Consider the following 13,199-nt stretch of genomic DNA (forward strand, 5'->3'; position numbering starts at 1 on the left):
GTACCTTCTCCTTGATGAAGCTCACTCTGACATCCTATTTAAAATTGCAACCCTTTCACTTACCACACTACTGTGTGTTCTTTTTTGCTTGTGCCTCAGTCTAGACAATGAGCTTTTTAACTCACCACTGTACTAGAAAAGTAGAAAAGTCCATTGTTAAAAAAAAAAAAAAAAAAAGCTTTCAAGTAAACTAAACAAAGACCCATGTTCAGTTTCTGATTTAGAAAAATAGTTGCTGGGCACCTGGGTGGCTCCGTGGGTTAAGCCTCTGCTTTCAGCTCAGGTCATGATCTCAGGATCCTGGGATCGAGCCCCACATCGGGCTCTCTGCTCAGCAGGGAACCTGCTTCCTCCTCTCTCTGCGTGCTTCTCCGTCTACTTGTGATCTCTCTGTCAAATAAATAAAATTTAAAAAAAGAAAGAAAGAAAGAAAGAAAAATAGTTGCTGAGGGACCTTAGGTAAATTACTTAGTACTGACCCTGAATTTCCTAATCTATAAAATGAAATTTTAATATCTACTAAAAGTAATGGGAACTGTGATCCAAGAGACAGAAGATACAAAGCAAATGCTTAAAGAAAGAGAGGAGATGGAGTGGCATACCAGACTCAAATGCCAAGAGTTTGCTCCTTCAGGCATAACTTGGTATGAGGGTTCAAATGATGTCACTAAGCTTCAGTCTTTCTCCATCTTTTGGCTTTTATCTTTTCTTTGTTGGATGGATCCTCAGGCTCTGTATATTGTGGTAAGATAAAGCTTTGAGATTCTCTTGATCTACATTCTTGCAGGCTTAATTACAATAGGAAAGACAAGTGTTCTTTTCCCAAGAGTTTCAACAAAAGACTTGAGCCCTATTTTGATGGACTTGAATTGGATCAAATACCTATCCCTAAAAGAATTGCCACAGCTAAGGACATAAAATACACTAATTTGCTACCATCTAGGTCACATGCCTACCCCTAGAGCTGGAATTGGGCCTGAAAACCTATAGAATGGGAAGGAGAAAGATGTAATTCTGCACAAGAAATTTAGGGTCATGTTTCCAAAAAGAGAGAATGTGAATGCTGGGTGGGCCAGAAATCCCTATACAATGTATAATCTTGTCATATTCTTATAAAACTAAATGAATATTATTTGCAAAATACTCTGAATAACATATATATAAGTATATATACATAAAATTTTTGTATATATAAAAAATTTTAATGCTGATATACAAATATATATATTTATGTAAATATATATGTAAGTTTTTAATGCTTTTATATATATAAAAGTATATATCTGTTTTTAATGCTGACTATAGTTCTTGGCATATAGTGGTGGTAAGAAAATGTCAAGTGAATAAATAAGTAAAGACAGAATCTGCTAGAGGAATTCTTAGAATGAGTAATTTAGAGATAATTTTGCTTATTTTTCATCAACTCTTATTAATTTTCTTGTTGGCAGAGATTGTAAGCAATTAAGTCACATCTATTGTTTTCACAGCTTTCTGAATATATCCTACTGATTCTAATAGATTTATACAAATATAAGATATATAGAAATACAACATAGGTATAAATATTTAAAAAACCAATTTCGGCCTACACCCCAATCCACTATAGCAGTTAACTCACCCAGCTAATGAATTTGGGCCTTTATTTACATTTTCAGACTATGATGGCCCTAGGAATGTTAACAAGAGGGCATGGCACCATCCTTAAGAGCTGTATTTCTTTGTTTTGCATCTAAGGATTGTAGGTTATAACATAACATAGCAAAGAACGTAGCAAAGACCAGTTCATAGAACAGGGGGGGAAAAACAGACTTTTTTTTAAAAAAGTAAGCAATGTAGTAAAATACAGATTTGCTAATAAAAAAAAGAAAGAGTAAGTGATAATAATTTTCAAGAATGTAGTAAGCATCAGTAAAATTCTGATAGAGAATTTTCGGGGCCCTATATAAGAAGGTGGGATGGGGAGGGATACCATCTAGAAAGTTTCACTTGAGCTAAGAACTCAGAAGGAGAAAGAACTTTTCATGGAACTAGAGGAAGGAGCTGTTGAGAATTCAGGCTTGGCCTTTTAGCTAGAACTTGAATCCAGAGCTCTGCCTCTGACTTGCTGTGTGACTTTGGGCAAGTTACTTAACCTCTCTGTGCCTCTTTTTTTCTTCATCAATAAGATGAAAATGATAGTAACTGTGTTAAAGACTAATACAGCACTACTTTCATCCAAGCCCTCAAATCCTGTTGCAAAACTGGTAACATTCCCCACCAGCCTTCCTGACTCCTGCAGCTCATCCATTATGCTACTGCTGCAGCCATTTTTTCTCGCTGCAAATCAGACTCTTACTTTCTTTACAGTGAGTCCTCTTTACTTTTTGCAAAATCCAAATTACTTAGTATGGTGTAGCCATCCTTCCATGATATGGCCCTGGTCTATGTCTCCAGTTTCTGTGTGTGTGTGTGTGTGTGTGTGTGTGTGTGCGCGCGCGCCACTGTGACCCTCACCCTTCCCAGTCTTAAACCCTTAGATTCACACACATTAACTATATAAAGCTCCTATAACATACATGCTATTTCTTGTATCTGTTAACCTTTGTATATTCCATGTTCTCTTCTTGGAAATTTGGTCTCAGTGAACACCAGGGTCAATTCTATTATCTCTTCCAATGCACTTTTATTAACTTCTTCCAGCAGGCCCCAAACTAGAGCCGACCACCATATCATGGTATTGGATTTCCAATTGTCTCACCCCATATAAGAGATAGTAATGCTTTATGGGTGTGGTATGGCAATGGGAATGATCTAATAAGGAAAGAGAAACTGATGATACAGGAGAATGAGAAAATTTAAAGAGAAAAGGTCTTGAAAAATAAAATGTTTTTAAAAAGGGGCCTAATTTATGGAGCATGAGTGGGTTCATTGGCCTTTGAGAGAGTTGAGCCTCTCCCTTTCATTGTAATAGAGGGACAACCCACAGGATAGATACAGGTGAATTTAGGTTGATGCACTGGGCAGAAGGAAGAAGCAGCAGTTTCTCTTTCATGGCTTCTTTTTTCTTCATGAAGCATAAGATAGGATATTGCCTAAAAATGAAGAGAGGGAAGACACTAGAGCAGAATTGCAGAGAAAGGGGGTATAAAAGACGAGACTGGAAGAGTGGAAGGTTGAGGTAATAATAACCTAACATACCATGGGCTCTGAGACAAGGTCATCAACTGAACATGGGTAGGTCCTCTTGGAAAGCTGAGATAAAGAGGAGCAACTTGACAAGGGAAGTATATTGGGATTGTCAGGTAGTAATGATGGTCCATTTGAGATCGTGGTAACGAACTTACATTGGAAGAGTCAATGTGGTCAGCATGGTTGTGCATTTTCCTCCAGGACTATGTAGCTGCTCGGGTGGGAATGCAGGGAAGTAATAACTGGGTTTACCCGTGATTGACTTTTTGCCGGGTGATACGGTGGAAACAGAGATCAACGAGGGAGTTGTAGATTTTCATGAAAGTTTATCATGGGTAACTGTGCTTCCAAACTGTGCAAGGAGAGAGGGGAGGTCATGAGGAAATTGTTGAATATGAAAAGTGGAAGAATCTGTAGGTTCAAGGTCTAGTGAATGAGCAAACATTCTAGAGAAGGAATACTGGAGTATCTGTGCTGATCAAACAGTAGAGCACTGGAAATGGATATTTTAAAGAAAAGCAACTAGGGTGGTGACAGTTCATGAATAGTCTTTTCTACACATTGTTTACGGCATGTTGAACAATTTTAATGAAGATGCCCCCTCACCAAGAACGAACATATAAATCAGAAAATCCAGCTACAAGTGACGGTAGGTATTTGGCAATGCCATTAGCAAGTTAATAAATGATCATGTTCATGTCTGTTCAAAACTCAAGAGTCGCCTGAGGGTAATCCTGGATTTCAGGATTGAAATGATCTTTATATCTCAAAAGATACAACAACAACAACAACAACAACAACAACAACAACAACAAAATTAACTGATACAAGTGGAAGTTTTCCTCTAGTGTCATATGCCAGTGATCTTTATTTTAGACAGAGCAGGACTGGGTAAGAACCCATCAATAAAGATCTTTGCACGCAGTTGGCAGGATTCTCTTGCGGGTGGGGTAGATGTAACAATATGTACTTGAAGTATCACATTTCTACCCTCAATTTAAGTCTCCTATTTCTCTTCCTGGTCCAGAATTGATGACATTGACTACTGATCAGGGGCAATGTGAATCTACCCTCCCCCGAATAACAATACACACAAAATTAGTATTTCTTTGTTAATGTATAAAATCCATTCACAGTGGGTAATTTAGGACTTCCTAAGGTGATTTGTAACCTACAGTGAGAAGCAGGCAACCTAAGCATAGAAAAATGTGAATTCTTTAGTTCCTAAAGAATCTAGGGAGTTCCTAACAGGAGAAAACTGAGGTATTAAAAGCTGCATGCAGGACGCCTGGGTGGCTCAGTTGGTTGGACGGCTGCCTTCGGCTCAGGTCATGATCCCAGAAGTCCCGGATCAAGCCCCGCATCAGGCTCCCAGGTCCACCGGGAGTCTGCTTCTCTCTCTGACCTTCTCCTCGCCCATGCTCTCTCTCATTGTCTTTTTCTCAAATAAATAAATAAAAGCTTAAAAAAAAAAAAAAAAGCTGCCTGCATTCCACAACAATATCATTAAGAAAGAAAAAGTAGTCAAGTAAGGAACTAAGGTTAAGGAGGTTAGTGGAAAGACAGGACCATCTGCTCTCGCTTTTACCTTACTGTCTCTACAGCAACATGATTTAGTTACAAGGTGCAGCAGCTTTTTATGGGTATTTGGAGATGGGAGCGTGTGAGCCTGATGCTGTCCTAGTGATGGGGGTATTCCGGGATTTTGTTATTTATTGCTTACTAAGTATTATTCCTGGTTTTCATTATTGAGGAAATAATGATATTGAAGCAATGTTTTCACAGTTGACTATCTAGCTTCCCTTAGTTGTGGGAGTTAAAGTTTTTGTACTTCCCACTAATTCTTTTTTTTTTTTTAATAAATGTTTTGTTAGAACAACTGAGCATGGCATTCTGATAGTTACTAATCAACATTACAAAATGTAAGACAGTGATATATGATTAATACTAAGCTTGTATAGTAGTGCATCTGCCGTCTGATTAATGTAAATCAGGAACACAAATAAAAGAAAAGGATGATATGGACACAAGAGACCCCTGTCTCCCATGATTGTCAGTTGACATCGGTGACCATCCTGTCTGGCCCTCGGTTATCTTCAGACGTTCGTGGTACTGTCTGCCTCTGAATTTTCTCTTCAAGCCTGGGTCTCTGAGCTCTCTAGGGTTTGGAAACAATTTGCCTAAAAAGCCATTGTAGATACTTTTAAGCCTAAGTTCTTCCTCTAGCAACAGAGTCCTATCTAGAAAGCAAAAGTTGTTGTTTTTTTTTTTTCTTTTTAAACTCCCTGTTCTTCCTTAGACCGAATCATAAAATATATAAAAATTTCACAGTACTGTAGGGCAACTGACTTATGGATAGATCCCATTCTTTCTATGACTGGAAAGATGTTTCACAGGAAGTGAGTTACTAAAGTTACCAACTTACTAAAGTTAGTTAGTTACTAACTAACTTTAATCCTCTCCTCCACCCTCAATCTCCATGCAGCCAATTTCTCACAAGATTAGGCACTATGATTTTATTTTTTAAAGGGACTTTTCATGTTCCCAGAACATAGCATCTTAACGCACATTTAAACCAAACGAAGATAATCTTACCAGGTATATGAAGTGCTTCTTTCAGTCCAGCCACAGATGACTTAAGGATGGTTAGTGGCGCCATCGTGCATGCTTGGCTTTGATTCGTATACACTTGTGAATTGTCTCTGTGGAGAAAATGTGCAGAGGTAACATTTCACTTTTATGTTTTTCATCAAACAGCTTCCTAGTGACAGAGGGAAAGGTATGAAAGTTGTTAGGGAAAACATTCTCTATTACCAGGAGGTTGTTTCTTCAGAAGTCAGAGGCTTGTGTGCTTTGTGAAAGGAATACTAAATTAAACCTGTACTAGAGACTTTCTTTCAGATAATCAGGCTTTACAAAGCCACCTTTGCCTCATACAAACAAAGTGCTCTACAGGTAGATGCTTAGAAGTTATTTTATCATAGAATTAAAGGAACTTTGATTCTAAAATGTGTGCTTCTGTATACTAATGTGAAATATTCAGTGTCTAAAACATTCTCAACCGAAGAAAGAATGACAGATCCACACTTGGCACTAGTATTGGGTGGTTTGTGGGATCCAGGAAATCGTACTCAAGTCTTCCTCAGAGCCTGAAATCCTACCACCTCAAGTTTGGTCCTGTGAGTTAAGGCTTTATATTTTTAGTCTTTATTAATATGAACCAAACCCTAAGTGGGAAATATTTAAAATAATTATTAATCTGAGAAACGGACTCCCTTTTTCCATTTTATTTTATTTTATTTTATTTTATTTTATTTTATTTCTTTTCAGTGTTCCAAAATTCATTGTTTATGCACCACATCCATCCAGTGCTCCATGCAGTACATGTCCTCCATAATACCCACCACCAGGCTCACCCAACCCCCCAAACCCCTCCCCTCCAAAACCCTCAGTTTGTTTCTCAGAGTCCACAGTGTCTCATGGTTTGTCAGACTCTTAACTATAAAAAATGAACAGATGGTTATGGAAGGGGAGGTAAGGGGGAGGGGTGGGTGTCATAGGTGATGGGGATTAAGAAGACACTTACCAGCATGAGCACTGAGTGCTGTACAGAAGTGTAGGGTTACTGTGTTGTACACCCGAAACTAATAGAATACTGTATGTTAACTGTATTGGAAGTAAAATTATAAACCTAAAAAAAAATTACTAATGATGATCTCTTTAAGAAATATTCATCACTTTTCTTTATGTACTAAGAGCTACTTGTGTGAGGAAATAGAAGGTACCATTGAATGCCCCACTTTGCTAGGAGATAGGTAAGATGACAAACCTGAAATCCACTGGCTGCCTAGACAGGCAGATCTCTAGCAACTCCAGACAGTTAGAAGGAAATATGAGGGTGTTGAGTGTCTTAAATGTAGGATATTAAAAGCAAAGATGTCATAGATAACTTTGAGACCTATTCTACAGTTTTGCTGAGGTCCAGTAGGATGATAATATTGAAAAAATTACGTTGACCTCAGGATCTTTGTCTTTCTGTTGCGATTCTCGAGTTGGTGCTTTGATTTGCAGTATTGAAGCCTTATGGGTGGGTTCTGCCCTCTCTGTCTTCACAGACTGGTTCCATTTTATTGCAGAATATTTCAGCATGCGTCTCCTAAACAAACCCAGAACCATACTGCAGCCTTGAGAATGTCGAGAAAACACTTAAAAAGCAAGACTCCCTCTGGAAGTGTCTTCCTGCTGCACAGGGACTTTCTGCCCTGCTATCAGAAGGATGCTGAAAGTCAGGGCACAGCTTTGACTACAGCTCCTCATTTGCTTTAATTTAAAGGTCCCAATCTCAGTTCTTTATGGAGTGTTTAGGTTTCCTTGTAGGCCTCTTAGGAATCATAAGCTTCTCTCCTCCTTAACTGTATAGTGCATTGCTGTAATTGAAGCTCTTTTGTTGCTGCAATTTCTTCCTAATGTAACAGTTTCAGTCAAGTCTTTTCCCCCCTCTGGAGGCATTAATGATTGCCAGTTTTGAGAATATTCTTGCTGGGTATGTACTTTTTTTTACTTCCGGTGCCAGATCACACCACTGTTTCCTATTCTTCCTCAAGGTGAAAGGACTTTTCTCCTTTTTCCCCTTACTGTTTAGCATGCCCTTTTTAACCACTGTGGTGGAATTTAGAGAATCTTTGCCAACCAGTTACAAAGTCATTCTTCATAGCTTCATGGAGTTCGCCAATTTACAGTACATATCTCAGGACAGAGGACCTAATGTTGTTTTGTTTGCTATCAGCTATGAAATTATTGGTCACTAAAGCTTGTAATAATCTACCCTTGCTAAGGATTTACCTATGGTTTATAGCATGTCATTAAAATAAATGGTTATTTTCCAATGACAAGGCCTGCCCTAAGATACAAAATTGAAAGGGAGGATCCTTCTTCAAACACAACAGAGTATTCTAGAAAATATCCCCTTGTCTGAAGTTAAGTGAGTTTTTTTTTTTTTTATTTAGTCCTGGTAACTATTTCAGTTAGTACATGGTTAAATGGATGCTTATTATAATCAAACTTCCTAATCTTCTTTTCATTCACATGTGCATGTATAAACACACATACACACGAAATCTGTCTCCCATTAAAGAGGAAAGACTGCTTAATTATTGTTTTGCAGAAAGTTATAAACACCAGGAAAGATTTGAAATAAAAGCAGCCACCCTTCAGCCCGGATTTGCTGAGTGCCCACACTGTGCCTTTCCCTGTTCTGGGACCTGGAGAAAGAGCACTAAGCAAGACAGACAAATTTGCAACTCCCACAGAGCCCGAGTTCCAGAACCCTCATGCAGACTTCTCTTTCCATTTCCATTTTCTTTTTTTTTTTTATCTCATCTGATTATTTATCAAAGGACCTTATATTCTTCATCCAATAGGAGCAAGTTCTCCATGATGAGAACACTAATTTATCTTTTAGTGCTGGGAATTATGCGATTTGTCCTAAAGTCATCTGTTTCTGAAAGTAGTACAAGTCTATTTCATTATATAAAAATGAAATACACTGAAATTTATTATTATTTTACTGAACATAAATCAGGAAATAGATTCAATATACATTACCTAAGGAGTGACATTTCAAGCCCCTTAGCCATGTGTTTCAGTAAATGTGTTTCCATGTTCATTTACTGCTACATTTTGAATCATTGCTTCTGCTCATATGACTGTTGATGTCTCTCCCTTCAGCCTGGATGAACCCATTTCATTCCAAGGGTTAGACCTTCTACAAAATAATAGAAAGCCTTGGCCTGAACTACACAAAACACTTGCTGATTACCATATAGTATAGAACTCCAAAGAAGGATTGACACGGAGCCCAATGTAGTCTTTTTTAATTTGAAGTGTTTTGTTTTATTAAAATACAAATAAAATCCACAGTAACTCTCAGTATTTTTATGAACATTTTTCTACCTACTTTGAAGTCTCAAATATCTTACTGATTGATGCATATTTTATACTTCACTGTACAATTTTTAAGCCTTAAGTTTATGATTTGATACCCCCAAAATTGCACTTTTCCACCTGTACAATGAAAATTTGAAACATTGGCTTGAGTATACAGAAATATACATTGAAGGTACATTTGGATGATTTTGGTAACATAAATTAATTCAAATGTTGGGCAGTAATTATGAAAACCTCCCAAAGCAACCCAGGGAGTATCAGTGAGTTCTCCATTCTGCTGTGGGATTTGTTTCTGAGATAAATGTCGTTCTGTGTGTGTTTTTCTCTCAGGAGGTCGAGCTGTGTCGTGTTAGCAGTCAAGAGAAGCTGGGCCTGACAGTCTGTTACCGAACGGATGATGAAGAAGACACGGGCATTTATGTCAGCGAGGTAAGAAATGCCGAGGAGGGGAGATAGGGGGAGGGAGACTGCGAGTAATGGAGTCAAATGACTCACGATGAGAAAATCCTTGGGAGGCTTGGATGTGAAGAATTGGCCATGTTCCAGTACTTGTCACTTTCAATTAGGAAAGTAAATTATGTTGCCCAAGTAATGTAATTATTATCAGCTTGTTTAATGGGGATGCTTTCACCACAGCATCCCAGTAAGGAAAACTGCAAAAATCGGAGCATTGTCTAAATTTGAATCAATTCCCCTAAGTATGCAGGAAGTCAAGCAAAGTTTCTGATGAGCAAACATTCATCCTTCCATTCCTTTTATCAGTGCTTTAACAAGAGCATTGACTAATTGTTTTAGACCTAATATCACAAATATTACATATTTTACTCTGCTGGCAGGATTGATACCTTTGACTATCCACAGAATGTATCTGTGAGGTTTTTTTTTCAACCCTATAATCAATGTCAGAAAGTGAAGTACGTGTACGTGACACTCTCTTAGTGTTAATGACTTTGAAAAAAATGTGAAGCAGAATTTATTATTATAGGGGTGCCTGGGTGGCTCAGTGGGTTAAAGCCTCTGCCTTCGGCTCAGGTCATGATCCCAGGGTCCTGGGATCGAGCCCAGCATTGGGCTCTCTGCTCAGCGGGGAGCCTGCTTCCTCCTCTCTCTCTGCCTGCCTCTCTGCTTCCTTGTGATTTCTGTCTGTCAAATAAATTAAAATATCTTTAAAAAAAAAGAATTTATTATTATAGTTGATTTTTTAAGACTCACTAAAGAATCGTTTTGTAAGAAATAGTAAGGTATAATTTATTTTAATTATATGTACATATGACTGAAAATTATATAAATATATACCAACACATAGATGTGTGAGTATTGCCTATCTCCTTTCTATATATATCTACACACACACACACATAATGTGTGTGTGTACATATAAATGTATGTGTGAAAAAGAAGTTAGACAAACTAGGTACTAATTTATGTCCCATGCTGCTCCATATGTTCTTGGCCATGATCTTGTCTCACTGAGCTTCAGCTTCCTTGACTAGAAACTTGGTACAACAATGTTATCTCATTGCTTCTATAGAGGTGTTTAGAATATGGAAAAATAATGTAATCAGTGCACTTAGAAAATTACCCAGCTCTATAAACGTAAATGTTACTTTTTAGTTACTATTTATTACTTTACCAAAGAATTTACTGTCTGGATCTTGCATTGAAAAAAACTCCAGAGAATGATTCACTTATACACCTCTTTTAAATGGACAGCTATGGTCATCCCTCCAAATATGGTGAGGAAGTAGGTGAAGAATTTTCTTCTGTAATAAGCACAGAGATACAAATGTCAAAGTTTGGCCTTAGTTTGACCACAGTTCTGTAGGCAAAGTTTTAGATTGTGAATAGCTTCTCAGTAGGATACAGTTGATTAATCATACTTCTATTCCTCTAGTAAGTCTCTATTTACCATTTAAATATGCCCGCTTTGGAGCTTAACTTTGTAGGAACAATAAAGAAGCCACAGGAACTGAATATATGTACTTGGAAGGGATATTTTCCTTATGCTTCTTACATGTAATAATAGTGTCTTTGTTCATTCTTGATCGATCACTTAAAATTCACTTATTAGGTGGCACCACCTAATAAGAAAGTAATACGTAACATCTGGATAGGATGAATCAAACTCATGCTACACTTGAAATACTTGGCTTAAATTAGAGACTTGATCAAGTAATCTTAAATAAACGGCTTAGTGCCATCATTCAAAATATGATAGAAAGATCTGCCCCAAGTAAACTGTAAGTCATCACTCAAGTTTGGCCCATTAAAATGTTGGTAAACCCCTAATGAAGGCTTACATCTCTATTTGTTCTAAAATAATTTATAGTTAATACACATCACCCTATAATTTAGAATCTAGTAGTGATCAACATAGGTAACACTTTTTTAAGATTTTTTAAGCAACATCAATTATAAATCTCTTTATAAATTAATGTGTTCATGAGACAGAAATTTCTTTAATAAAATGGACTTACAGTATAGCTCTCAGCTTTTCTAAAACAGCTAAACCAGAATTTAAAGATCACCCTAGTAGAAAGAAAATTTCCTGGGTTCAGAGAATCCTAGAATTAACATCTGCTGGAAGATCGTGTCAGCTGAGGACCATGTCTGACAGTTTGGATACAGAAATGAGTGAACCAGATGTTTAAAAAAAAAAGAAGAAGAAGAAGAAGAAAAGAGCAAAAAGAATGAAAGAAAGAGAAGAGAAAAAGGGAGGGAGAGAGAGAAAAATCATTTTCAAATTAAATTCTGCTGTAGTTCTCTCTAACTTTTTTATTATTAATCTAAAATAGTCCACTTACATTTTTTTGAATCAGTGATTTTTAACAGAAAACTTTGGCATGCCTTCTATAAATCAGTAGAGAATTTTTAACCAGGTTACTAAAAATATTTTTTAAGTGATATTTTTAAGTTCCTGGGGGAGTATTGCATAGCCAGTTGAAGATGTGTGTTTTCTCCATTACAGGTAGATCCGAATAGCATTGCTGCCAAAGACGGCCGAATTCGAGAAGGAGATCGAATTTTGCAAGTATGTGACATGGTTATTTCCTACCATTTGTTCAATAGTTTCAATTTTATTTAGTTTTTTATAAAATGTTAGAGAAAACAATTTGTCTTTTCTAGATAATGGCATCCACAAAACAAACAGCTATTGTTTAAAAAAATTTTAAGTAAAGATGATACTATTTATTAAGAATTATTGGCTAATAATTAGTAATTAAGATATAATCTCTGGACTTGGATTACTCGGCTTCACCTCCCAGCTCCACCTCTTACTTTACTCCTCATCCTAAACCAGTTTCCTCATCTTAAAAAATGGTAATAATAAGACATATTGTTGCAAAGGTTAAATGTGAGTATACCTCTGGAGGGCTTAGCACACTGCAATGTAAGTAACAAACATTAACTTCTAGTAGTAAGAGCAACACCACCACCAGTTTCTGCTGCCTTTTCCAGAATAAATTAGGGAAACATAGATTCCTGTGTTCTATGAGGACCTGAAAGTCTAGAAGTCTGAAGAAATTTGATTTATGTGAAAATGTAGAGATTGACAAAATTTCAGTTTAATGAGCAAGATGATAAATGGAACATAAGGGGGATTGTGGAGCTGGAAAGAATTCCAGGCCAAATTAGAAATGACTTTGAATGCCAAAGTTTGTCTCCTATACCGCCTCGACCCTCTCTCTCTCCTCTGAGTCCTTTCCCATACAGAGTGCTGCAGAAAGACACACAGCTCCCCAACTTGTGTGTCCAGATTAACCCAAATTTAGAGCCGAGGCTGAGTTTACTGCTGATCATACAACTACAAAGCTGAGAAGATGACTCACAAGAAAAACTGAAGAAGTTATCAACCATGTAAACACTCTGCATAACTTTTAGACCGTATGATGAACCTACAGCTCCCACTTCTCCTTCCTAGATGTGAATGTTTGACGAATGTTGCTTTGCATTTTAACAATAGATTCAACACTCTGCCTAGAACCAGGACTTCGAAAACAGACGAGATGCCATCCTGGGATTGGGGCACTCCCGGTGCAATTAGAAAGACAGCTGCCCACACAGAGAAGACAATGCAGGGGGCG

The 13,199-nt window shown here is 37.3% G+C and overlaps 1 protein-coding gene across 2 annotated transcripts in view; it reads left to right on the forward strand.

Moving 5' to 3' along the window:
• PDZRN4 (PDZ domain containing ring finger 4) overlaps window positions 1-13,199 on the forward strand; it is a 349,858-nt gene that overhangs the window by 317,774 nt on the left and 18,885 nt on the right. For both annotated transcript variants that reach the window (XM_059402905.1, XM_059402906.1), the window contains 2 exons: window positions 9,445-9,543; window positions 12,083-12,145. In XM_059402905.1, the coding sequence (XP_059258888.1) occupies window positions 9,445-9,543; window positions 12,083-12,145 (162 nt within the window). The remainder of the gene's footprint in view (window positions 1-9,444; window positions 9,544-12,082; window positions 12,146-13,199) is intronic.

Source organism: Mustela nigripes, chromosome 6, assembly GCF_022355385.1.
Source record: "Mustela nigripes isolate SB6536 chromosome 6, MUSNIG.SB6536, whole genome shotgun sequence".
NCBI classification, from domain to species: domain Eukaryota; kingdom Metazoa; phylum Chordata; class Mammalia; order Carnivora; family Mustelidae; genus Mustela; species Mustela nigripes.